Raw genomic sequence first — 27,141 nt, 5'->3', positions numbered from 1 at the left:
CCTTGTTAAGACTGATATAAATTTCTATACATATGTATATAAATACTTACATATTTATGTGTAAAATGTGTTTGTTTGTAAACACACACACTTTTAACTCAGTCTTTTCTAAATCACAAGGTTGTTGCCTTAGAAACGGACGTTATTAATGCGATCTCCCGAGGTGCTAAGCACAGTGGTAGCAAGGGCAGCCTCTAGAAATGCCAGACTCTGAGGTCAGGGCAAAGGATGCTCAGAAATTCCTGGAAACCTTTTCATCATCTTTGTGGTGATGCCCTGAAAATGCACAGACATAACTCTGCCTTCTCCTTGCCCTTCCATATTAGCTCCTTTCACCCTGAGACTGCCTTGTTTTGTTAGGAAAGAGCTGTTCACACTGTGTTTTAGTTAATTTTGCAGCCCCAGCCCTGAAATGGCTAAATCAATGTCACAACCATGCAAGTAAAAGGGTGTTAAACTCAACCCTTTATGTGACCCAGGAGCACATTCACAGCATAATGTGGGGAAGCATTACAAATTCCTGTGTGAACAGCAAACCTTAACAGAAATATCAATAATTCATGCCACTGCAACTGCATTCAAGCAAAACTCTCTGGAGTAGTTGATACACCAGGCTGGATCCCTCAGGCTTCCTCAGCACCACAGGGGAGCCAGCTCTTGCAGCTGGAGGTTTGTGTGCACAAGCCATAGCACTGGCCACCCGCACCCATGCTGAAGCAGCTAGTTTCCGTTGTAGTATGGTTTCCTGTTCAAAAGAAAAAAAGAAAAAAAAAAAAAAGAAACTGAAATCCTAGAAGTTTTTCTTCAAAAAAATTATATATTTATTTTCTGGGTTATCCAGTTAAATCAAGAGTGGCCACAGCTGGGAGGGAGGAATGCCACAGAGCAGAGAGCTCAGACCAGGGCAATTAAAAACTCTTGAACTGAAAATGTGATGCCAACTTTCTCTGATTTTGAGCAAATTGCTTTACATACCCTGTGGGATTTTTCTCCTGTAGAACAGGGAAAAGCACACTCACTGCATCTGCATGGTTAGGACATGTCGGTCAAGTTGAAGAGGATGATGTAAGACAAAATGATGCGAGGGTGCAGAAATAACAGACTGAAGTCCTACGTCCGCAGAGCTGCCCTGCACCTGCACCGGCCCTCAAAGAAGAAAAGACATTGTGCAACTCTAAAAGTGCCTCGCTGCAAAGTAATTTGCAGATCAGGGTTTCATTACATTTGCATAGTGGTTAACTCTGTTGCAAAGCTCAGTGTTACCAGTGTGAAAAAAGGGGAGTCCTTTACTCCTGTGATTTAATAGCCATGCAGGTAACGTCGCGCACACCAGGCCACAGAGATCCTCTGTGGGGGAGAAGAAATGGGGAGAATGAGGACAAGAAAGGGGTGCAGAGCAAAATCTCTCTGCTGATTGACTTAAACACCATTTTTTTTAGGCTTCTGCAACACCCTGGAGCTGAGAACTGCTCTCTCACAGCCACACTGCAACGAAAAGGAAAGTAGCTCCAACCACTCTTCTGAGACTGCCCATCATGTGCTCAGGACAACCCTTCTGTTTCTTCTCCGCCTGTGCTCTGGCCAGGCTCGCTGTAGGAATGGGCTGGTTTGGGAATCACTGTACAGTCACAGGGGCTGCTTAGTCGCTCTGGCAGGGTGGTTGGGAGCCAAGAGACATCCTAGAGAGTGAGGGGGTAATTGATAGCTTGAGGATGTTGGATATTTGTACATCTGCTCTGCAGTACACAGAGAAATCTCAACGCAAGAAAAAACGCACTGCAACAGTCCTGTTGCTGCTGTATCGAACTCATTTCATGCAATGTTAAATATGACGTGGAGGGGGCAGCTGGGGGAAGTGGCTCCATGGCAGCTACCAGGCATCTGACTGAAGCTATGTTGATTTCTATAGCCTAATGATGGGCTCTTTTCTGCTCTCAGAGAAGATGAAATTAGACCAATGAAGTCAATAATTCACCTATGCCAGTGTTAGACCACTGCTTTTAGCATTATTCCTGATTTAAACTAATTAAAAGGCTTAGGCCTGGGGAAGCTCCATATGGAGAAAGCAAACATGTGCGAAGAGATTCATACGTCAGGGTATCAGCTTCTCAAAGAAAAGTCAAAGTGATTATTCAGAGCAGACCATCATCAATTCAGTCTGAGTCAGAGACAGCAGCAGGACAGGTCCGACGTGCAAACCGCAGGGCAAGCACTTATCATGGAAATTGCTTTTGCTCAATTCCAATAATTTAATCTCTTCCTGGCTCAAATGGCTCATCCTTCCAGGAACAGCTTGGAGACATTCAAGTGGGAGACTGGACTGCACGACGTCCCGTTGCAGGGTAAAGATGGAAGTGGCCCAGCCAGCTGCTACCTGCTCTGGGGACCCTGGGAACCGGTGGCTGCTCCTGCCGGGAACCCAGTGCCAAGAGGATGATGGAGATGCTGTAGGCAGGACCATAGGACAGAGAGCACGGGGCTGAAGCCCAGCACATTACTTCTGGTCTGGAAGTCTCCACAGCAGAGCCCTAGTCCCTCAGAAGGAAGAAAAGCCTTTTAAGAGGACACAGAGAAAAAGAGAAAATGATGCAATTATAGGTCCCAGCAATTGGTCTCGTATCACGGACTGCTGCCTTCAGCTGCCAGTCCGGCTCAGGCATCTGAGACCACATCACTTTCTGTAACGTTGCACAGCTGTGATTTGAATAAAGCATTAGGTGGAAATAAATCTGTGGTTTTTCTCTTTTTCTCTAGAAAGAGATTAGAAATTATGGCCTGAAGGAAACTGCTGAACAGCTGGAGATGGTAATTGAGCCTCCCTCCAATTAACTTTGTCCACAGAAAGTTGAGGACCATGTCCTACCCTTCCTCTGGCTGCTGATGGGATTGTTTGGATGTCACTGCATGCCTCCTAAAAGCTCCCACAACATCAAGATACAGAGCATGCTGCTCACTTATTTGTTTACTTCAATATGCTTTGCCAAAGAAAAATCAGCAAAGAATTAATTAACAGCAATTATTTCTAGCAACAACAGAGCAGCCCTGCTCCAGAAGCCATGAAAGCAACATCATGAGACTCCTGTGGCCGAAAACCCTTTATAAACAGGTGCGGAAATAAACAATTTTATAGCAGGCTATAAAAGGAGCCCAAGCCAGGTTGGGGAATGGCAGGAGAACAGCCATTTCAATGGCTGAGTCAGAGCAGCCACCCAGGTGACTTTTGTGAAGGATCTTTAATAAACAAACCAGAGCAGAAGCACCAACCTGAGTCAAAGAACCAGCAGGACCAGGTTATTGCTGCAATAGAGGGTTTACTATACCCATCACTCTGTGTTATTAGTGCTGCTAAAGTGATTTACTGTCTAAGTCAGTCCAACCGATTAGAGCTGTGATCTAAAGTACTAGCCAGCTCTAGTTTCAGTGATAAACATCACCCCCCTCCTTGCCTATTACTTGCTAAAATAAGTTGAAATAAAGCCATCAATCCAGACATCTCTCTGCTCAAATGAGTCCTTCTAGCTGGCACACCACACCTGCAAGTCTCCTGCCATGCACGCTGGAAGGATGGAAGTAGATGTTCCAGACATGGTCTCATTTTTCATCCACCTGGTTCTTTTTCAGCAGCCGGTGAACTCAGTGTTTCTGCCCCTTTGACCGGAACTCACACATCTCCTATCGCCAAAGCCCTGCGGTGACCTGGTTCCTGTTACACTGCTGTGCTGTACATGCACATGCTGAGCACCTCCCTGTGCGAGGAGGCCAGGATGCATCTCCTGCCAGAGACGTTCAGCTCCGTGCTGTGTCCTAGTAAGTGGCAGTGGACAGTTCCTGTCTTCCATCGGACTCTGCAGCACAGTTTGGGGAGGGGGGGAACTAAACTGAAACCCATCCTCCGCTCACCTGTACCATTCACAGTGATGTCTGTGCATGTAGACTGTTAACACCTGATCCGTGGCATCGCCTGGGCTTCTCCCACAGAGATACCAGTCTGGGATTGGGCTGCATGGACCCAGTACACATATACCTCTAGATCAGACAAATTCGAACGCATAGCGAGAGTGGGACAGAATTATGCTGCCTTAGCAACCACTCCGAGCACGCACACACAAGGCAAAGATTTGCCAAACAACAGGAACACCCCGGAGCGTGTGCTCTGTAAGGGCTGAGTCGCAGAGATGGGTGGTGAGGATGAGGGGTTAAAAGCAGCCTGCTAAATCCATGGGTTGAAGTCAGCACAGTGTAACTCCCACGTCCACACTAAAGAGTAAAAGCCAAGGGAGGCAACAGCAACCAGCCTCATTACACCCCTGGGACTTCCTATTTGGTACTTGTTCATGGGGATGGGAAGGCTCATTTATCAATGGGGGGTTTTGGTCCTGCTTCGTTCAGCATCCTGAATTACCAGCAGTTTTCTCAGCACTGATCTTATCTGCAGCTTCTGTGTAATTCTGAGTGGCAGTGGGAATTTTTTTCCCATTGGGGTCTGCCTGCCCAAAACCTGGCTTCCTCAGTGTGGTGAAACCCTTTTGATCATCCAGCAAGCCATGCTACCATGGGGGTGTCAGAGCAACCCAGAGGGAAAAGCCTTCTGCAGACTGGCAGCACATTGCTCCTCCAGGCAGGTTGCAGCACACAGTATCGCATCAAATCCTCAGGGCAGTCCTGGTGTTCCAGATTCTGTACTGCTATCGTTGTTCTGCCTTGTCCACTAAGGAGAGATTCAGTGCTTCCAAACCCTGCTGAAACCCAGAACATGGTTTGATAACAGAGAAATGTAAATTGAGCAAACAAAACCGGGCCTGACTCCCTTGCAGAGCACCTCCTCCCATGCGACTGCCTTCCCACATGCTATCCTTGATTAGCAGCTTTGCAAGCAAGATCAGAACCAGGTGTGTAAACAGGTTCTTGCTGAGCAGGGCTTGCTAGCAGTGAGGAAACTAGAAAACCTCCAGAAATCAGAGGTGTCAACTCCTAGAAGACTATTAAAATAGTCAAAGGACTCAATTTCCCAAAGGGGCTGCAGGAGCACCCCCCACTGTCTGCTTTTTAAAACCATCAAGGTGAAGTTAAAAGCCTGTTGTCATTCTGGGCAGTCTCCTTGATTTCTACACACACCCCCTGCTCTCTTTTTGCAAGGCTACTTTTCACCACTGCTCCTATCAGAGTTTGCCACAATTCGTAAGGACCTCAACAGAAAAGCATCTACAATACTGGGTGGTTTGAGGTATTGCTCATTACCAGGCAGCAGGACACAGAGCCAGATGGACCACAACATCCCTCCCACATCAGCAGGAACCGACCCTACTCTGCGTGGGAGCTGGGAAAGACAGCTTGTGCAGGGAGTCACATGTCCCACCAGAGGTGGGGAAGCATGGGACAGTAAGGGCTGGATTCAGCCAGATTTGGCCAGGTGCACCAGATTTGAGCACCTGAACTGTTTTACATTCACAGAGATAACTGCGGCCTTTGCTGGGCTACATGGTGAATGCCAGGCTTGTCTGGGGTGTTTTTCATCCAGCCAAGCCCAGCAGGAATCAGTAAGCATGATACACCTGCTAATGCAAGTCCCATCATCTCCTGGAATAATGGGAATAAACAACCCAGTGGTGAAACAGTCTGTGCAGTGCTAGAGAGAGCGTACAAGCATCATAACCTCTAGGAAGAACCATAAAATCCTCTACCTGTATCATCATCAGTCCCAGGAAATGAAAAACTGCATCAAGGTCTATCAAGTCCTCTGCACACATGCATTGGACTTCTAGGTGCCTTTCTATGAAGCTCCTATTTTGAGCAGTGATCAATTATGCATTTCAAGCCATATGGCACCTTCATTCCAGAAGGAAGGCATTTTGTCTTGAAATCTGTAAGCTAGAAAATCTGCTGCATCCTGACGGAAATGCAGCATTGCCAGCTATTCACAGAAGCAGAATCATTAAGAGCAAAAAAGAAAGCCAGGATAAGACTAATCAGACATCCAACTTTCATTGAAATACCTTGGAAGGGGAAATGGACCCTTACATGTGCCCTTCCAAACAGTCTTGTTTTAATTAATCTGAGTTACAGCTTTGATTTTTGTGGGAAACCTGATACAATATACAACATTCCCAAATGAGCAGAAGGATCTCTTCCAAAAGGGATCTTCTCCAGGCAAAAAAGTAACTGAAGTCCTCTGGGGACAATGGATATGCTACCAGAAATGACCACACTCTTGCATACTAGCAGAAGCATCGTTCCTTTCCCAGGATCATGGATGAGAAATGTAGAAACATACTGCTCTCCAGTGGAACCAGAACACCCAAGACACTTTTCAGAGCCTACAGCAATGAGTGATGCTACAGACCCTTTTTGTATGGGGAGCAGGCTACTGCTTCTCCTGTAGCCTCACATACCTCAGGTTTACTTCCAGCAGCTTAGTGGAAACGGCATCACCTCCCAGTGCTCTCCAGGCCTGCCTGGAGTGAGATAAAGACAGGGTGAAATTCAAGAGGTGCTCTAACTGATCTAGTTCCCTCCCGCTCTTAGCACTGGTTCAGCTAAACCTACAAAAGTGTCAGTAAAAGTTATTTTGATTGCTGCAACAACCAGGAAATTAATCACCAGCAAAGGCCAGCAACCCTGTGGTCTCCAAAGGAAACCAAGTGGGTGATAACTCAGTGTGATGCCCAGCCGCAAGGAATTCTGTGGCCTTGAAGCAGGCAGGACAAATTGGGAACAATGCTTTGGAAGAGGACCGAGCATGAAGGTCGGCTGGCTACACCCACTGCCTGCCTGTGACTGTGCACAACCCCAAAAACATTCCCTTTACGGGTGCTGACAGATGCAACCCTTCTGCTATGCCAGGTATCCCACTTCCAGGCAGCAGATGCAGCGACAGTCCCTCCTTAGCACAGAGGCACAGGCTCACTGTGCCCCTGCAAAGCACTTTGGACCATGGCCCACTTCCAGCACAAGCACAGGAGGCTCTTTGTATAAGCTTTTCTAGGAAAGAACGCCCAGAGCTTTGGAAATGTTTATTAAACCCTTTCTTCCTTGTTCTGCAGGTCATTGCAGTTGTTTGGAGACATACACCTAGAGCTCACGATCTCCCAGGAAGACATAATGACGGTTGGCCTGCAGCAGTGTTCTCCCTGTAAATAACTGCTGTGATCCAGGTTAAGCTCTTTGCGGTTGAATGGATTCTAATCTGAGCAAAGAAAGGGGGAATGCGTGGGCAAAGTTCCGCTGACCCAGAGCCCTCTGGGGACTCCCTGGCATGGGATCCCAAGGAGCAGGGTGCCGGAGTTATGGTGTGAACCAGGCTTTGCTGAAAGGCTACTGAAAAGATGACTACAACGCCCTCGCTTATCGATTTCCATTATTGTGGTAACAGCTTACATAGACCTGCACTCCGCCACAGCCAACACTTCCTCCTGCTCCAGGCGATCCCTTCCACACCTGTACAGTCACATCCAGGCTGGCAGTTCGTACATCAATCCCAGCCCAATCTTGTTTCGCAACCGCTTGCGTTTCTCCAACTCCCGGGGTCTGTCTGCAGGTGGTGCTTCACAGCAGCGCGGGTGCAGGCAGCACGCAGGCAGGCTGCTCACTGCAGGCAGCACGCAGGCAGGCTGCTCCCATGAAGATTAATGCACTCGTGTGGGACTTGCCCCGCTCCCGCTGCCACACGCACCTCATCAACTCCAAAGAGCTCCATAAAGAAACCAGCGCCCCTGACAAAGCGCCTCCCCCACAGCACACTCGCCTCAGCTCGGCGTTTCCCCAAATACAGATTTTCCCAACTTCGTGTCAGGCTTCTGGAGAGGTTCCTCCTTGGTATGGGAACAGGAGAGGTCACTACAAACAGCTTTCCTTCGGCTTATACACTGCTGTCATTTTAAAGGAGCATAAACCAGGATCCCCCAAGCAAGGCTAAAATAAAGATGTTTCTATGGAAAGGCTTTAATTAATGATCTATATGTTGGCGGGAATAAATTGAAGAGCATTCTGGGACTTTTCTTCTCCCAGGTGACTCTGGTGTTGCAGGGACTTGTCCCATAGAGCAAGTTTGGAAAATTGTTTGACCCCAGGCTCAGCATTGATTAATGACTTGGTTTGCCACCAACTCTCTGTTGCATTAAATCTCAATCAAGATCAACCGATGGCCCTCGCCAGCTCTGAGCTCACCTCACAGCTCCACTAAACGTACTCTCTTCTCCAGCCAATGCCTTACAGCCAGGAAATACGTGTCCCTGCCAATTCCCTGAGTTTTCAGCTATCCACTCACAGCCTGTTTCTTGTCCTGGCATGAAGGGGACAGCACTGTGAAGTTGACTCACCGTGCTGGGAGGCAGGATGAAACGTGCCTATGGATCTGGACCGGATGAGGATGTTATCTTTTTGGGGTTGGTGAAAAGTGCAAAACTCTCACCCCGGCGCTCCATATTAGGGTGGCAATTACTGTTTCTGTAGTTATTTTGTGAAGGATGAAGCGTGCTCTGTCCATTTTGGTGGCTGACAGTCTGTGCTACTCAGGGTCCTGCTGGCTGCATCACTGTACCACCACAGGACACCAGGCCTACGAGCAGCACAGAGCACTGTTCACTTCAGCATGCCATCAAGTTTTTTAAAACTGCTTTCTTCCCCCACCAACCCTTCTGCAGCAGGTCCAGAATTTAGGCCTTGGTCACTATAGAAAGAGAGAGTCCCCAGTGGTCTCTCCATCAGTGTGTAATCTGAGACATTTCATTTAAACAGCAACTATCACTCCAGCACACCAACAGTCAAAATTCAGTCACTTCAGACTTCAAAAACTTCACCCCTTTTACTCTGTAATAACCCAGAGGCCAGAGTCAGTATCAATTGTCTCAGGAAAAACATGCATCTAACTCATGAAGGAACTCTTTGGCCAAACAACAGTGCAGAGTAACATCCAAAAGATGAAACCACCACTGATAGCAGCCCAGATTACTCCACCACCACTGATGGGTTCTTTCATACCTACCAGGGATTCACTTCAACTTATAATATTCAGGGAGCACAGAGGCATGAAATTTGATTTCTTTCTTCTGAAGATGCTGGAGATTATTTTAATAATTCTTACTTGGTATCACTGAAAGAAAGCTCTTGTTCAGTGGTTTAATATAAAGTCTTTTAATATCTGTTTCAGCAATAAAATCTCTGCTTTCTTTTCTATAAATGTACTAATCTCACCAAAGGATATAATTTAAACAGTAGAACGAAGTAGAATAAAAATATGCAGCAGCAAGTGAACGTTCTTTTCAAACAGGAACCCGCTCTGAACTATGTGCAGTCTGTTCAATCAGATTAGACCCGAGCAACAATTTAAATACCAGCTCCAACCAGCAATATGAAGAGCAGAAAATGTTCTTTTACCCTTTCCTGGATCTCTGTGTGAATAGATGCACAGTGGAGAGCAGCAGAAGCAAAAGGAATAATAGCAGACAGCGGGAGATGTGAGATGTATCAAACACAGGACACCCAATAAAGGAGAAAGTGTCAGAGAACTGCCTTGGCAAACTGTGCGTGTGTATCACTATCTGCAGCCCCTGACCCTAAAGCTTGCTGTCTGAGAGCCAGATACACAGAAAAATGTTCACTGGGTTGAAAAAAGAAGAAAAAGCAGCAGGGGGGGGACAGGGCAGGAAATACAGCGGAAAATACATCCAGTGGATTTACAAACTTACTGCCTGCTTGAAACATATTCCTATGCGGCTAAATAGGCCAAATTAATTAATACTGAGTTCAAGCCAAAATAAGACGACTCATTTGCATTAGTACATGCAAGAGAAATAACCATGAATTATCAGAGCCAGTGGTAAGTTACACAAACACTTATCAGGGAGCTTAAAGACATACTCAGCCCTGATTGCTCACCTACTGTACAGCCCGCTGCATTACCTTCTCAACGTATGGGCCACAGCTTCGTGTTCTGGAAAGAAATACTGTATTTCTGAGGTAGCTAACTCTTGATCTACCCTGGCTTTTAACATAAAACATTTGTTTTTAAAAAACTGTCCAACCACATTTATATGTACATTTCACAGTTACTTAGAACACAAATAAATACCATTCCTGTCTCCATGCCAATTTCACCATAAAGATACTAAAAAAACATATGGCAGCTCTACTTGGAGAAATGAATATATTCATAATGATAGATTCCCAGTTAAATGATGAAATAAAGTTAGGTGAACACTGCTGGCATGGTAAATAAATGCAGAATCACTACCTGATTGGTGTCTGGAACTAAAAATACTTGCCCAACAATGATGAAGGTTGAAAGACTGAAGAAACCCCACCCCAGTACCCAAGTGTTTTCTACAGCAGGGTGAGAAGATCACCCCAAATATGGGGATTAATACCAGTATTTAATAAAAGGCAATTTGCAAGTACCACAACAGCTTTATTTCCACCTGACAAGTAACTGCCATAAGCATATTAGTAAAGCCCACATAAAATTAATCTGTAGTTCAATATCTACACAATAAAGGTGGGGGGGGTTTTTTGCCTTTTTAAAATAAGACTTCACTGTTCTTATAGAGATATATTTCAGGCAATAATTGTTTTCTCCAGGTTCTTATGGATCTTTAAAAGTAGGCTAGAGAAATTAAAAGGAAAAAAGAAATATTTAGGGAAAGTAGACAAAGGCAGTAGTTTTGCTCATTTAAAAAAAAATATCTTATTTTAGGAAAATTAAACCTTGAAAAAAGGTTTCTTCAGGAAATACTTCCTATTGCAATATGAACAGAACGTACAATATGTACTACATTAAGAGTTATGCTTTCCATACATGAGGAGCAAAGTTGTCTGTCTTCATTATAACTTTTCAGGTTTTGCTTCTGATTTCTCATCTATCAGGTCTTTAAATCCCAATTTTTCCAGTGGTTCGTTAGCCATAAGTTGCCTAAATCAAAAACAAAACAACAAAAACGTTTTGTATAGCACAGTCTATAACCAAGAGAATAGCAACATTTCCCATTTCATTTAGTATTATTTACTCTAAAGAAATCCAAGATGTCCATACAGAGTGACTACCACTTGGCAAAGCCCCAGAAACTTCAGTTTTGGGAAAGCAATATTCAGGGATACTTTTTTTCTTAACAGCAGTTTTCAAATTAAATGCATTGTTTCCTGATATCAAATACTGAATAACAGTTCCCTCAGAAACTGACCCGACTCTTGGTTATCTTTAATTAACAGACTGCGTAAGAGCTTCCTAAAATTCTACCCGTGCCACTTATCAGATTTTTAAGTGCATTCGTAGTGTCGCTATACTGTCACGATTTTCAAATGGTTTTTGATTTGCAGCCTTCCTCACCACCAGCCCATGCAGTGCATGAAGCGTCCTTATATTTAAGTGCACTTAATAACACCCTTTGCGCATTTCCCAATGAGCTCCCTGACTCGCCGCTGAACGGAAACCATTACAAAGCAATGTAAGAATGGAAACATCCCTAGAAAACCAACCACCAACAGTTTTTTCACTTGAACAGGGGAACAAGTTAAACTTTTAACTTGTAACCATAGCTAGGAAAAAAATAAAGCTTCACATTGGCAAAGACCGTTGTGCACAGTGGAAGCTGGCCCAGTCTCGCAAGTTATCCGGCCCTTCCAGCTGGATACCTACACCACATCAAAAACATAAGCCAAGTAAACTGCTGAAGCCGCAAAGGACACCTGCTTCTTACATGGACACAAGCTTCCTGCACGAATGCCTCCACAGCGGGTTCCCTTCCCCTCCCCACCCAGGGAGCCCCGCGGCCTCCCCGCCCCGGGGGCCGCTCAGCCCCCCGCCGCCGGACCGGGCCGTGGCGCGCCCCGGGGCGCGGGCAGCACTCGCCTCTCCATGCGGCACTCCAGGTAGGCCATGGCGCGCTGCCGGCAGGCACCACTCTCGTAGCCGCTGTCCCGGAGGCACTCCATGAACCGCTCCTTGAAGGCGCTGCACTCCCCTGAAAAGAGACAGCGAGGGCCGCGCTATCGCCGTGCTCGGGCCCGCGGCCCCCTGAGGGGAAGAGGGGGGTAGGCCCGGCGCTAGGCCGCGGGGAGGCCAGGCCCGCGTTACCGCACCGAAGTGATCCAGCGGAAAGGCACCCTTGTCCGGCGGCCGCGGTTTGAAGCTTTTGCTGCTGAAGTTCATGGCGGTGGACATGTCGCCGGCTGGGGAAGGGGGGGCACGGCCGGGCCGGACCGCGGGTCCCTCCGGTCACAGAGTCGCCGCCGGGGGGAGCCGAACACCGAGCGCCGCCGGCTGCCGCGAGCGCCGAGCGCATCGAGCGGGGCACGTGACCGCTGCCGCGCGGCAGAGGGGGCGGGGCCACGCCGCTATGGGAACGCATGGGCGTTGCTATGGCAACCGGAGCGCCTCGCTCCTGCGAGAGCCCTCGCCGGGGGCGCGGGGCGTCGCCACGGCAACGCAACAGGGCGGCCGCGTTACCCGGGCGGGGGACAGCGGTGACGTCACTGCCGCAGGCCTCGGCCACCGCCGCGAGTCACCATGGAGACGCCGCCGCTGCCCGCCATGTTGGCCCGGGCCGGCGGTCTGCGGGGGGGTCGGGCCGGTGGCGTTCCCGCTGCGCTCCCGCTGCCCCCGCACCCAGAGCTCGATCGACCTCTGCGAAATAAACTGGTTCCTTCTCATAAAACCAGTTGTTTTTTTTCCTAAGTTACCGCTGGACTATGAATGGGGAGGGTGAGAGCGATGGTCACAGGCAGGCTGCCTGCTGAGGGGCAGGGAACAATGGTTAAAATGGTTTGTCCTCTCGCGTTTGTTCATTGGGAAAGGAAGGGCGAAGGGGCAAAACTCAGAGCCTGGTGTCAGAAAATCAGTTCATACAGGATCCAGCCTCATCCGAGCGTCTCCCATCTCTGCCCAGGACCCGGCAGCCGGGGCTCGGGCTGAGGCCGGGGCTCCTCCTTGTCCTCCGCCACGAAGAACAGGTTCCTCACCCAGCACTGCTGAACACTGAGGCACGGCTCAAAACATTTTTCAGGAGCCGGGTCTTGGCTGGCGTTGCGATCCGGTGGCCCTGGGGATCAGCACGCAGAGCTGAGGCACCCCTGGGAGGTGTTATCAACCTTCCTTAGAAATCCAGCAGGATTTCAGAAAAGCCATCCCTATCCTGCTGCAGTGCTGTGAACTCCGCCATCAGCCACCCGTGGCGGCAGCAACGTGATTGCTGATCCCTCGTTAATCCTCACGGTTTAACGCCCGTGCGCCAACCTGACGGACAGCACCGAGTTATTTTGTGCTTCCTACAAGCGATGGGCGAGCAGGCAGCTTCCCATCAGGCCATGAACAACGATGAGGCCAGCAAAACCAAGTGGCAGATGCTTGGGAAATAGTGAACTTCCAGGTCCTCAAGACAGATAATGAAGAAAAACACCCCTTTGCCCACAGGTTTACAGCACACTCTCTGCAGAGCGTCAGATCTCATCCTGAAAGGAGGATGAGAAATGGTGTTAATTTAACCTACCCAAGTGCAAACTGTGGATTGTGCTGTTAGAGTCTTTTTTCTTCTTTGCCCATAGCTGCAATTGGTTTAAGATGGTCTTTCATCTGTTTTAAGTTGATTTTCTTTTAATTAAATGACTGAGATAAGTAGAAAGAATTCAAGGCTGGGAAAAAAAAAAGAAACAGATGCAATTGTTAAGGACAGCCATTATGAAAATATTACCTGCAGCCCCATTTAAAGTGTGTTTTGTTTATGCTTTGATTGCTTCCTTATTACAGTATTGAAATTGTAAATGGAAAATTACACCGTGTTCTATTACATAAGCAACTGGTTTACACAGCCTGAAATATAAGGTTTTATTTCTTATTATGTTTTCAGCGCTATGAACAATAGATGTTTTTTATTATACAGTAAATAGCACTTTTCCACTTGACTTCGTTATAACACTTAACAGTAAAAGGGAGATACTCCTCTTTCATAAATACATGCAGCAAACTGTCTCCCAGATCTCAGGGGACTGAGCAGCAGAGAAGCAGCTTTGGTTTATCTGGACAAGTTTAACTGAAGTGTCAAGGCACTTGATTTTATCAAACTGCCCAAATTACGTTCCTTAGTTTCTGGCACAGCGGCTGACTTGCTGATTCCCCATGTGATGAAGGAAGAAATCAAAGGAAAAAGATATGCAGGGATCCCACAGTGGAATTATTCCCAGACAGCGACAATCCTGTGCAAAGGCTGTATCAATATGCTGTATTACATTATATCCAAATATTTTGATTACCTATTAATTAACTCAGTGTCTGTCTTTGGAGGCTTAAATTTTGTAGTTACCCAAATTCAGATCAGGTATACTAGCAAGTGTTTGATTATGCTTTCTTAATGTTTTTATTGCATGTTAGTTGTACCTTCTAAAGTTTCCTTTAAAGGTACAGTTTGTCTTAGAATCTAATACATGTGCTTTAGCAGTTTAGTATGTGTTTTTCTCAAGGAGATCAAATGAAACCCCCGTTAGATAATCAGTGTGAAGAAAAAACCCCTCATTTTCAGATTAAGCCAACCAGTTCCAAAAGAATTCAATAAAAACAGTGCCACAAAGAGCAGTGCCACAAACAGAGAATTAAATGCTTTTCACATATTATCTTTCAAAGAAGTGAGAGACTTTCATGGCACCAGGGAAATCTGAAATAGCTGTTTTAGTAAAAAGGTGCCCATTGTACAAGAAAAATCAGATAATTTGTAAAGCACCCAGTGTTTTACAGTATCTCTAGTCTGGAGTCCTGAGCCCTTTCCAAAAATTAGAAGGCTTAAATTAGAAGGCTCTCCAAACTAAAGAAAATCTTGGATCTTCCCCTTTCAAGTTACACAGCTTGATAGATTAAAAAAAAATTCCTTTGCTTGCATCAGAGCTGTTAGTCATTAATTATGGACTAAGGAGTCCTTAATTATGGACTAAAGTAACATTTTTAAAATGCTTGCTCTTTTACAACGTTCTCATATCATACCGAAAACTTATTCCACAATCGGTGCTTATCTGTCAGTTGTACAAATATACCTTCAAAAGGAGATTTTACACACTTAGCATTACTTTTGGAAGCACCGAATTGAGTAATACATCTGAGCAGAACCTTTATTCCTTTTTATGGGCTGGGTAGAGTCCAGGACGTTCATTATTTTCCCTTGCTCACCATGCTGCATCTTTTAAGAGCCTACAGATTCAAGTTATCAGGTAGTTAACTTGAAAATAATTTATTGACAAGCTCTGAAAGGCTTTGAGTAAAGTACTAGGGGATTTTGTAGCTTGACTTGGGATAGCTGTAAGAAATTAATCAGTTGAACAAGACCAAGCACATTCAGACACTGGAATTTGTGCCCTTGAGACTGCTGTTCCCAGCCCAGGCACAGAACACACCTCAGAGAAACATCCTTCCAGGATCACTCATTCCTACGCCTCACCCTCGTGCGGCAAGCACGCCGCCAGCTCTTACATAAGGTCTCTTGCTACATCGCTGCCACAGGCTGTTGTAAACCATTTTTCTCTCTTTTAATTCAGGTTCCTAGACAAGCAAAAATGCAGAATATTGCCAGAATAGTCTGGGGAATGGGGATTTCTGTTGTAGATGATTAATGGAATATTATTATTTTGCACTTACAGGGAAATCATAGTTTCATGCCAGTAAGGTCAGGGCCTTAATATGTTATGTGCTCTACAAAGATGTACAGAACGATAGCTCGTTTTCTGTTATGACTGAGCCAAAGCCTCATCAGGTTAGAGGGGAACGTGGTAGAAATAGTAACACTTCACTGAAAGCCAAAGCAAACTTTTTTTCTTGCATGCTAGTTGCAATTCTGGTATATCTAAATCTACATCTCTATCTGCATCAAGAAAAGGGGCCCAAAAGTAAGATGCTGGGACCCTGGCTCTGTAGATACCTACCAGCTAATCATCCTTCGTGATATGCCCCCAACTGCCCTTGGATTAATATAATTTCTGCAATACTGTATTGAGATAGAGTGAAACTAGAAACCCAGAAGAAAAAGATCCTTGGAGCTATATTGAAGCATTTGATTTGTTCAGTCATATTTTGAAAACACATTCTTCATAACCTGACCTCCTCAATACTAACTTCTCAGGTCAGGCTGCCTTGGCTTGTTGGCGTAAGTGTGGGGTCTGGAAGATCATGCATCTGGCTACAGTCACAATGGATTTTACTGCAAATATTTTTATAGATATGCAAATTATAAAGTACATTACCAGCACCAGATCCCAGGATCTCCCATGTATTTTGTCACTGAGTAAGACTCATGAAGGAATGACATCTATTCAGTCCAAGAAGAAGGGTTTTAAAAGCAACAAATTTCCTGAGGATGATTTGTTACTAAAAGAAGTAAATGCTTAACACGAATAGGAAATACTGATTTGCAGGACAGGAAGAAGCAGGTGTAATCCAATAAAACAATGCAATAATTATGAAAAATTGAAAGAGGACACAGTCGGAAAGCTTTTGATTTCTTCTTGCACTGGCATTTGTCAAGGTGAGCGAAATCCATTAGCAAGGAGCAGCCTGAGTTTTAACACATCTGAGTCTTTAAAAATGTTAATGTTTAATAGGGTGTGCTCATGCTTTATATATCCCTGATAACAATGCATGGGCTGATAGGCATCTCTTGAGGTTGTAAATCAGTGGCAGAGCCTTGCAAGGCACACAAATACTTGGTGTTCACCCTCATGGTTTATTATGTTATCAGAATTCATTGACTGAATTATGGCCTTATAACAGCTCTTTCTTTGCATTATCCTGCTGTTACTGTAGCATTAGTAACCTATGTCCCATTAGAAGATTATATGTCGTTCTCCAGATGAGCACACAGAAGTTAGATGACTCTGTGGCTGTTTAATGTGCAGGCTTATTTTCTAGGAGGAACTGATTATTTCCCTAAGCTATGCCCACAAAGTCTGCTTACCTGAAGATGATATCGATTCTGGCTGGGGCTGGTAGAAAGACAGACATGTAAGCAGGGAGCAACATTTTCTCCCCAGTCATGTGTGGGATGCCTCACCTGCAAGCCAACAACTCAGTTGTAGGCTGTGTTCAGAATTGCATACTGGAAGCCAAGGTATGTGAGGAAGAAATGGAGGTGAGGACATCACGTTAGTTGTATTTTAAAACTGCAGGGATGCCCTCCCACTGGAGAACTCATCCATCATTTCCCAAAGTGCATGCATCAGTCCAGCAGGTTGCAAGTCCATAGGCTCATTACTGGAGAAAGGATTTCACACTGTATTATCACCAGGTACTACCTGAAGCTTTAGTCTGAAAGCCCTTGAGAAGGTGCTCTCACTTTCCACGGCAGTAGCCAGCTTTACTCCAACAGAGCACTGGTGTCTGTATGTAAACAGAAACAATACATTTCCTCCACTGGTTCCCAACTGGGCCCATGTAGGGTTTTTTCCTCACTCTTGCTGTATTTTGTAAAGTCTCAAGAGTCCCAGTGGTCACACCATTTCCTCAGAGAAGAGTCTGACAGAATAGGATATTCTTGGAAATGTCCGGAAGAAGAGGGTGCAGATCAAGACATCATAGCTGTGCAGCAGATCTTGAGGCAGATATGACCATCCATTGCCCTCCTTTCTTTGCCCACCCTGCCTAGTTCTCTTCTGCACAGGGTAATTCCCCCTTGTGTAAAATTCCCTCCCGATAACCAGCCTTGGAGAACAGGCAGACGCACAGGCACCTTTTTCATGTCAATCTAGTTAGAGTTTATTGATTGCCCTTGCCTTCAGCTAATGTACTTTTATTATTATTATTAAATAATCATAATTTTTCCATCAGTGGAGCCTGCACCTGGGAGCCTTGGAGGATTCTAGCAAAAGTATTATTAAAACCAAAGATTTGTAAAGAGTTGAACAGCAGCATGGCCCAGTAATCTGACAGAATCTGCAACTGGGGAGCAAAATATCCCTACCTGAGAATATGTGATAGAGCATCAAATTGGCTCCTTCCCCCAGAGTCACCATTTAAAACTGTGGCCTCCTGTTCATGATTATTTCTGCTTTGTTGTCATCCTCCAAGGATGCAAAGGGTGCGGGTGGCTCCTCGGGAGCTGTCGCCTGGGCACGCAGGCTCTTGCAGGACCCTGCCCTGGCACGGTGCGTGACTCAGTACCCCAGAGTGCCAGAGCTGTTGCTGTGTGCTCCTCCTGGCTGGCAGCCCCTCTGCAAGAGCTGCCCAGGCAGCCTCCAGCCTCTGCCTGGCCAGCTGCAGAGCCTGATCCTGGCTCCTCCCAGGTTACAAAGATCAGGGATCTCTTTCCCAGTCTAGGCAGAAGGATTGCCTGGAGGGGATGGTTTCTCCTAGAAGATTGTATGCATCTGCTTGTAAACAGGCAGGACAGCCAGGAGAGAGTCATCACCAAACTGAGAGATAGAGATGGACACCCGGGTACACAGTCCTCTGGACAGTAAACTGCAAAATAGTGACTGAAGTGGTTTCAGGGGCGTTTGGGGATTGCTGGTAGAGGATTTCTGGGACAAAGATCAATAACAGTGTCAGCAATGAAAACACTGTGCTGCTCAAGGGTGTGATTTTACTGGGGTGGCAGGAAAGCAAAGAGAATCAGAGCTGTCACCTGTAAGTAGCCCTACTCCCATCTACAATCCCGAATTAGCACATCTTCATGCCACCACCGTTCCAGCTCCTCCTTGGACAGCATTGTCTTCCCTGAAGACTTCCTTGCCAGCTGCACCCTGGGCCATGCATTATTGTGAGCTTTCCCTCCTGTGTCCTGCTTTCTTCATTGCATCATGAGAGGTCCAGCTGAGTCCTGCGACCTGGCACCGTGACAGCAATCCAACACAGGTCCTGTCCCTTAATTCTGCCCCTGAAATCACATAGACCACAACATGTCCATACCACAGATTTTCACTGGAAAACAAACACCTTGCCCCAGTGTTGTAGATGAAATAGGAGCTCCAGATTAAGATAATCCATGTTTCAGAATAAAATAAGGTGCTTTCTTTGGCAGGAAAAGAAAGTACATCTGGCCTAAATGGAAGTAAACAAGACGTCAGAGTCCTTTTCTCTGTGTAAAGCCACTGCCCCAGAAGGTGTGTTCAGGCAACAACAGAAGGGCTATAAAGGGACCCCAAGATGCTCATACCCACACTTTGATCTAGACATGGCCATACAGAGTTTGCTGCAGTACATGGGCTGTAGCTCGCTGCTCTACTTGGCAGCAGGGCTGGTCGCTCTCCTTTACTTTCTTACCAGCTTGAAGAAGTCGGTTTGCAGTTTGCCTCCTGGGCCACGACCTCTTCCTCTGATTGGAAACTTGAACGTGGTGGACCTGAAAAAGCCGTTCCAGTCACTGACAGAGGTAGGGTCTGAGGGAGCAGGCAGGAGGAAAACATGCAATTCCTGAAGCCAGAAATGCAACTAGGGAAATGGAGATGCGATTGCATTTGCATTGCGTGGAGGGCAGAAATGAGATATTTGGTGTATAGGCAGGCTGGCAGAGTGACTTTACCTTCAGAGGCATATACACACATACATGTATTTTTATATATATATATATAAAAATATAATACACAAATTCTTTCCTTTATATACACACAAGCGTAGTCCCCCACCCCTTGCAATCAGCACCATATTGTTGGTATTTCGAGCTCCTCAGAGGCTGCAGGTAGAAGACTCGAGTTGGGCTGGTGTGCTGACAGATCAGGACTATTTGCCATCAAGAGATGTCTCACTGCAGGTAGGCCTCTCCCACTCCCCCGCATCTCCATTTCCCTAGGTAGGAAGGAAGAAAGGGAGGAAGGAAGGGAGGGTATCATCCCCGCAGCAGAGGAAATGCGGTCACATACACATTTGTTTCCAAAGCTAATTGTATCCCTGCTATGCAAAGCTCCACTCCGCCTCCCCAACCTTTCCTCTGCACAAACACACTGGCCAGGGTTATTTAAGGCTTGATGCGTGGCTTTTATATGTCTAGGTAAACAAATTGCTTTTTCTTATGCAGCTCCATGGATACTTTTATTTCTAAAAGAAAAAAAAAAAAGACTTAAATATTATAAAGCAATGTGTAATGTTTGTTTCAGAAAATGTCTGCTGTGTTCCCACATGGAGGTGGGGACAAGGCAATGTGAATTCAGATTTCTTTCGGTTACTGTAGAGACAGTTGAGGTGCCGTGAGTGACCTGTCACATACCCTGTGTGTGTGCTCACCGGACACTGTGATGGGGGAAACCCAGTCCCCAGTGATCTCCTTCAGCCACCTGAAGAGCCTCAGTGAGGGGGCAGTGCAATCACTGAAATTCTCCAGTTAGTCATAGAAGAAAGGGCATCCTGGGCTGCAAAAGTACAGAATTCCTATAGCAGTCATGCAGTGTTCATCTGCCTTGATTTACAGTGTAGAGGACAGTGCAGAGCACAGTTTTGATGGGCTTCTGGTCCTGAGCTCCCATCTGATCATAGGTATGTTTGAGGGTGCTGGTATGGAAGAGCAACTATTTTTGGCCGTAATGGGGGATTTTATGATACAAATGTTATGCGAAGGCACCAGACTAATTTCCTATAATCTGCCAAGCAGCTTTCCTTAGGCTTTCAGGCCTGCTACATCCAATACTTGTGTTGCTGAGAAAAAACAGGGTTGATGCCAAGAAGTACTAATGCAAAGAAATGACCCAAGGAGGGCTAGGAGGCGGCTGTGATTCCCTGCCTCTGGCTCTGCCACACACTCTGTGAGCTGCTGGGGATGAAAGAACCAGTGTTAATGTTATCTCCCAAGCCGTCAAACCACCGTTTGATGAAAACAAATTCAATTTGTCTGGTGTAATAACAGGAGCTGCTTCTAATCTGAAATTCAATTTTCAGAATGTATCTAATGCATAGCAAATGGTAACCCAGGCTCATCGGAAACAAGAAGACATTTGGAGCGGATGGCTTGCAGTGTGTTTAAATGAAGTTTAAAATACCGAGTGAATGATTAGATTGTCAAAGCCACCCTTCTGTGTAACAGATGATTCATATTTAATTTGCTATAAAAGCCTAGAGCTCCTGTGACATTATCTACATGAATATGCTTCCTAGTTGGATTCAAGTTTCTGGTGGCCAGCAAATAATTTTGCGATGACTGCAACACTACCCACCTTGCCATAATTAGAGACAAGTGCTGTCCTGAAAGAAAGAGTTATTGTCTAGCTTTGTTTTTGGAGTGTTTGTGGCTTCAGCCTCAAACATGTGTGCACGCCCGCTTGCCTCAGGTCAACAGCATTAAAATAAACAGGCCTGCCTGCTACAGCATTTTCTAACCAACCCCCCAATGGTAGTATCACTAGGCTGGCCTGTTACTGCAGAACACCACAGGAATGCAATGGCATTGTATTGACTTCTCTGATAGGAGCAGTGATAGCAGACACCTTGTTGTGCAAACAGGGTGCAAGAAGAGATGCTGGCAACTGATAGCTGTTGCTCATTAGTTGCATTACAGCAGCACCTGGAGACTTCAGGCAGGGCTAGGAGGCTCCTTTCAGGTGAGAAACCACCTAGGGTGGCTAGTGCTAGTGTTTGGATCCAGATCTGGTTTGGAATTAACATATTTATTTACCTTGACAGCTCTCCAAGATATACGGCAATGTCTTCACTGTGCATTTTGGACCCAGGAAAGCTGTGGTACTGGCTGGGTACGAAACCATCAAGGATGCCCTTTTAAATCATGCTGAAGAATTTGGAGAGAGGGCAGAAATACCTATATTTAGGAAAATGACACAAGGAAATGGTAAGTGACCTTTTGGTTGGTTAGTTTTTGTAGTTTGTCTATGTTCATTATACACTTACAACAGAGGGTAACATCCTCTTACAGATTGCTTTTTGTTTCTACAACAGTGTATCAAGCAGCTTTGGTACCAGTGTGTAAGAAGACCTTATAAACGTTTATTAACCACAGGTAACATAAAGATGTTCCACCTTTATTTTAGGCATAGCATTCAGCCATGGAGAGCTATGGAAAACTATGAGAAGATTCACCTTGTCCACACTGCGAGATTTTGGAATGGGAAGGAGAACCATTGAGATCCGAATCCTGGAGGAAGTAAATTCCCTTATCAGATATTTTGAATCCTATCATGGTGAGTGTCAAGACTTTCATCCAGAGACAGAAAACATGTCTAGCAGAACAATAAAGATTAATGCAAGTTTAACTCTGAGCAAATGGTATCTCATGGTTAAAATTCAGTATATGCTGAACCAAGGCCTTAAAACATTGAAACTGAGTTCCCTGCTAAGCATTCTGGGTGGTGAATGGGTTTTTTCTTTGGGACCTCAGGACTTCATTTCCATAGGAAACCAGACTGAAACGAGCATAATTACATTGTCATTTGTTTTCATTGCTTGAAATACAGGGAAACCATTTGATACGAAGATGATACTCAACAATGCTGTATCCAATGTCATCTGCTCTATATTGTTTGGAGAGAGGTTTGAATATGATGATCCTGTATTTCTAACTTTGCTGAAGCTGATAAATGAAAATACTAAGCTGTTGGGCTCCCCTATGGTGCTGGTAAGAGCTTGATTTTATGTTTTAGCTTTTAGTTTTTTGGAGGATATCCAGTTGCCCATGTTTGTCCTCCTGGCCTCCCACATTTTGCTTCTTGAGAACAAGAACATTATCAGCCAGCCAGCCTGTACAGAACACATCTGCAGTTCTGTATCCACCACACACAGATGCCCAGGCCCCTGCGAGTAGTCTGTGAAGCTTATTAGTGAAAGAAAAAAAACCAGTCTTCACAAAAGGAACTATTTTGCCCTCTTTGAAGAGCTTTCTCATATCAGAGATGGAACTTGAAATGCCATCTCAAATCTGCCTTATTGTATTACACCTTCAGTAACTGTTTTAATTCTGCCTCCCCTAGAACCAGGTTTGACAAACTTTCTTTTATTTTGGCCACTGAAACTCAGTCTTAGCAAACTAACAGCTGATATAAGTCTGTTCCTTTCTGAACGCCAGTGGAGTCATCTTTCTGAGCCACACTGAGGTCTGTGGCTGGCTGTAATTCCAGACTAGCTAAACCCAAAAAGCACCACCCGAGCACAGGTCAGAGTTACACGCTGTGTACAGACACTCTCCCAGGACAAGGCACCAGCTAGCAGCTAACAGCAGGTGTTTGTTTAATTGTCTGGCAGGGCAGTCAGTGGTCTCCTTGAAGATGTGCACTCCTCTCATGGGATGGTGGGGGTGAGACCCCTCCTTTCTTCTGACAGCACCTATGTCCATATGACATAATTGAATGCTGTGCTCAGTCCAACTCCTAGGACCAGTGTAGTTGGGTTAGCTCGGTGCTGTGCCTAAGCTAATTGGCTTGGAAAGCACCATGCTGACACAGCAATATTGTCTGCCTGTGGAGGTGGCCAGTTCAGGTCTCTTCTGCTGCTATAGGATGTGGCACACCTGAGGGCTTTCCCTGGAATAAATACAACGCTTGCATTCCCATCTTTCATATCCGAGACACTTTGTCCCACCACCTACACAGCTGGAAGCCCTGAGAGAAGATTAAGCTGATGAGTCTCCCAAAAGACACGCAAGGACTCATGCATAGGTATAATAGAGAGAACACTCTATTCTGCAGCAATTCATAGCTGCTTGGACTGTACAAGCGAACGTGGGGGAATTACGGCCTGAAATATCAGGGCATGGGACAAAGGACCAGCAGTGTGATTTGAGATACCAGTACATGTTCAAAATGCCAATTAACAGTAAGACTTCTCCTGCTCCACAGTTATATAATTTCTACCCATCCCTTGGATTTCTCTCTGGAGCTTCCAAGACGGTGCTACAAAATGTCCGTGAACTGAACGCTTTTCTCCAGAAGCTCTTCCAGGAACACAAAGAAGAGTTTAATGAAAATAACTTAACAGGCTTTGTTGATGCCTTTCTGATGAAGCAACAACAGGTACTTTAAAGCTAAGTCTCAGAGTCTCTCTTAGCCCTGACTTATTGTTAGGACTGACCACTGAGAGTGACTGGAAACAGAAGAACTGCAGTGAGCAGAATATATCAAAGCTCATGCTCACAGTGATCTGTGCTGTACTTGCTCCATAGCTCCACTGAAACTCCTAGCTAAAGGGTTTTAGTTGTCAAGATGTCCCATGTGGGTGAAATAAGGTACCACTCAGCACATGTAAGGATGTGATCATCCCAAACCTTCCTGCAAGAATGGTACCATGATAAACTTGCAGTAACTAAATTCCAACTAACCTAACATCTAGACCTGGGAATTGCACATATGCTTGGGACCAGACAAATTCCATACAGCATAGGCCCTAATGCTAAAATACTAAACATTTAGTTTCCCAGAGCATATAGAGCCACAAAAAGCCAAAATGCAGATAAAAATGGTGTCAACACAGTCACACACTGGTATCCCTTGCTGTAGAACTTATGGCCACTACCTGTATGTTTTGAAGGAGTCAAAGAAAACCCACACTATGTTCAACAATGGAAACCTATTGTTTTCAACCCTGGACCTCTTTGCCGCTGGGACTGAGACTACTTCTACCACTGTGCGCTGGGGTCTTCTTCTGATGATGAAATACCCAGAAATTCAGAGTAAGGCTGAGAAGTCCTCTGGTACAATATACTGTTGCATGCTTAAGGCTTTGATCATGGAAGGGAGTGGAACTCATTCAGTGTTGTCTAGAGTAATTATTCTCTAGAGTACTCTGAGAGAGATAACAACCGTTGACTTTACAAAGGAATTTTATTCAGCTGGATTGCAATAAAGCAGCCCAGCCAAGTGGGAGAGGCTAAGGGCCAGTCTACAGTTACAGTAAAGCTCCCCCATCGTTATTCTCCTGCAGGCTATGGGCTTACGTCACTAAAGGTCTCCTCAGGAGCTGATTCTGATCTGGTTTCTGTTGAAGATTATGGGGTAACAAAGGTGTGTAATCAGAATCAGGCATGGGATGCATTGTAGTGACTCCATTCAAGCTCCCTTGGCTCAACAACAGACCTGAAAGAGCCACACCATGCCTTGACTTACCCACTTCTGCTCTCCCAAATACCCCTCAAAGTTTTCCCTTTTCTTCATCTTGGCCATTCCAGTTGCAAGATAAGAGGGTTATCAGCTTCTTAATCCTTTCCTCCCTCCAAGGAAAGATTCAGGAAGAAATGAACCACGTCATTGAACCAGGAGAGCTGCCTAAGTTGGAGGACCGGAAAAAAATGCCTTATACAGATGCAGTGATACATGAAATACAAAGGTTTGCCAATATTGTCCCAATGGGCGTATCACGATCAACTCCTACCGATGTGAATTTCCAAGGCTATGTGATTCCTAAGGTGAGCTTTGAGGCTAGCAGCTTACACTGCACAGACTCCTTATAGTTTTGTTTAAAGCAGACAAGAAGAAAAATATAAAAATCTAAAGACACCATGATGCATGGCTTAATCTGTGATGTGATCCTTTGTCTTGGATCCAGGACAGCTATTATAAACGTGCACTGGACTGTGGTCTGTTACAGCTGTTTGAATCCAGAATAACTAGAGACTTTAACTAAATCACACTGGTTTGAATCTCTTATGTCAAATGTGGAACCTCTACTTCAGCATCTTTCTTTAAAGATCTGCTTCTGTAAGAAAGGAATGTTTTGTGGTCCAAAAAGTCAGCAGCAGCTACTGATAACAGGCAGAGTCACAGTGGGGCAGGGAAGTGTCCCCCAGTTCTATTTGCCATGGCTCAGTCTTAGTTGCCTCTTCACTTTCGAAAAAAGCAAGCAGCCTGGCTCAACTAGGAAAGTAATCTGCTCCAAACAGCTACTGTGAGTTTCTCTGATGCTTTTCAGGGTACAGAGATTATTCCGCTGCTGACCTCCGCTCTGAATGATGAGTTACATTGGAAAACCCCGGATCAGTTCAACCCTTCCCACTTCCTGGATGCCAATGGGAACTTCATTAGGAGAGAGGCATTTATTCCATTCTCCATAGGTGAGAGGGGGCTGTGTGCACCACCTGGGGCTAAGCTAATGGCACAGTTCCCCCTGATTCCAGAAAAGTATGAAAGTCAGGGACACAGAACATAGGATAAGGGATTTCTGGTCATTTCTCCTGTCCACCATTGCTGTAGGTAACCACCTCTTCTTTGGCAGATCTGGGAGACACTGATTTACCCACAGCCACTGAATAATTTCACATACCTACAGGCTTCTGTAGTTTGTGACCAAGTCAGTAGCACCTCTAATATACAGAGAGAAGGAAGGAAAAATTTCCTACCTCAGCAGCCTGTTCTTACAGACTGTACATCCAATTTAGAAGGTCTCAGACATCGACACTAATGGTTATGGTGCTGATAATTTATTTCTCTCCTGGTTGTTTTCAGGACGAAGGGCTTGCGTTGGAGAAGGACTTGCCAAAATGGAGCTGTTCCTCTTCTTTGCAGGCTTGCTCCGCAAATTTGTTTTCCAACCCCCTCCAGGAGTGGATAAGTCAGACCTAGATCTCACTGCTGATGTCGGCTTTACCTTGAACCCCATGCCTCACCTGGTTTGTGCTGTGCCCTATGAATGATCAGATGACATGGAGTTAGAGTAGTGAACACTTCAAGCTTAAAAGCAAGTCTAGTTATGGGGAAAAGCTGTCTGTACCTGAGCTTTAGGGGAAGGAAGACACTGGGCATTGCTATTTTTCTCTCATTTATGCCATTCTTTCCAACAGCTCTTGCGGTGTCTGCATAATGCAAACCCTTCAGATACCCCTGAATACTGCTCTCAGAAACAGTGTGATTCATTTCTGGAACAGCATATCAGAGATGCAGTTTTCAGGGCTGTTTGAAAGAATGAAATGGCTTCAAGCCTCCTCTATAGATGTAACCATCAGAGGCTCTCTTCTGAGAGCCTCCATGGGGAATTTCTCAGCCCAAAGTCCTAGCTCTATAGCAGAGCTGATTATCAATGGCCCACCTGGAGACAACAGACACTTGATGGATCTAGAAATCTCCCCAGGACGGTTGTTCAGCTGAGCCTCAGACTGAGCTTTCATTGTGCGATACAACCTGCCTTATCTTTATTACAGAGTCCCAGCCACGAGGGTGTAACATGGGCTGATGCCAAGAGCCAGGCACGGGACAGTTATCAGAAAACATCAAGTGGTTTGGGAAGTGGGTTCATTCCAACTCACACTAGGCACTTTATGCCAA

General features: G+C 45.5%; 3 protein-coding genes across 6 annotated transcripts in view; 1 reads left to right on the top strand and 2 right to left on the bottom strand.

Annotated features, from left to right (window-relative positions):
• Positions 1-445: 445 nt before the first annotated feature.
• COX19 (cytochrome c oxidase assembly factor COX19) lies at positions 446-12,337 on the bottom strand. 3 transcript variants are annotated; one of them, XR_012631127.1, is made up of 5 exons: positions 12,070-12,337; positions 11,840-11,951; positions 10,790-10,903; positions 976-2,553; positions 446-745 (listed from the first exon to the last, which is right to left on the bottom strand). XR_012631127.1 is itself a non-coding variant. In XM_074885869.1 (4 exons), exons 1-3 carry the CDS (start codon positions 12,149-12,151, stop codon positions 10,816-10,818), a joined length of 282 nt encoding a protein of 93 aa, XP_074741970.1. In that variant the 5' UTR covers positions 12,152-12,337; the 3' UTR covers positions 446-745; positions 10,790-10,815. The 3 variants fall into 3 exon arrangements, 2 of the variants coding, with proteins under 2 accessions (XP_074741970.1, XP_074741969.1); XM_074885869.1 differs by lacking the exon at positions 976-2,553; XM_074885868.1 differs by lacking the exons at positions 446-745; positions 976-2,553 and having other exon boundaries at positions 9,114-10,903; positions 12,070-12,332.
• Positions 12,338-17,688: 5,351 nt separating this feature from the next.
• LOC141950717 (cytochrome P450 2W1-like) overlaps positions 17,689-27,141 on the bottom strand; it is a 36,956-nt gene continuing 27,503 nt past the window's right edge. The window contains exons 10-14 of one of the 2 annotated variants that reach the window (XR_012631141.1): positions 26,220-26,503; positions 24,991-25,149; positions 21,558-21,698; positions 19,220-19,298; positions 17,689-18,833 (exon numbers count right to left, since the gene is read on the bottom strand). The gene's annotated coding sequence lies outside the window, so the exon portion shown is untranslated. The remainder of the gene's footprint in view (positions 18,834-19,219; positions 19,299-21,557; positions 21,699-24,990; positions 25,150-26,219; positions 26,504-27,141) is intronic. The other variant, XR_012631142.1, reaches the window with a different exon arrangement.
• On the top strand, positions 18,849-26,513 carry LOC141950719 (cytochrome P450 2K4-like). Its single transcript, XM_074885938.1, has 9 exons — positions 18,849-19,328; positions 21,566-21,728; positions 21,928-22,077; positions 22,351-22,511; positions 23,728-23,901; positions 24,416-24,557; positions 25,102-25,289; positions 25,793-25,934; positions 26,326-26,513. Exons 1-9 carry the CDS (start codon positions 19,002-19,004, stop codon positions 26,511-26,513), a joined length of 1,635 nt encoding a protein of 544 aa, XP_074742039.1. The 5' UTR covers positions 18,849-19,001.

This window comes from Strix uralensis, chromosome 16 (assembly GCF_047716275.1).
Source record: "Strix uralensis isolate ZFMK-TIS-50842 chromosome 16, bStrUra1, whole genome shotgun sequence".
Classification (NCBI taxonomy): domain Eukaryota; kingdom Metazoa; phylum Chordata; class Aves; order Strigiformes; family Strigidae; genus Strix; species Strix uralensis.
The sequence above is the reverse complement of the archived record's forward strand: the minus strand, read 5'-3'. Positions and strand labels throughout refer to the sequence as shown.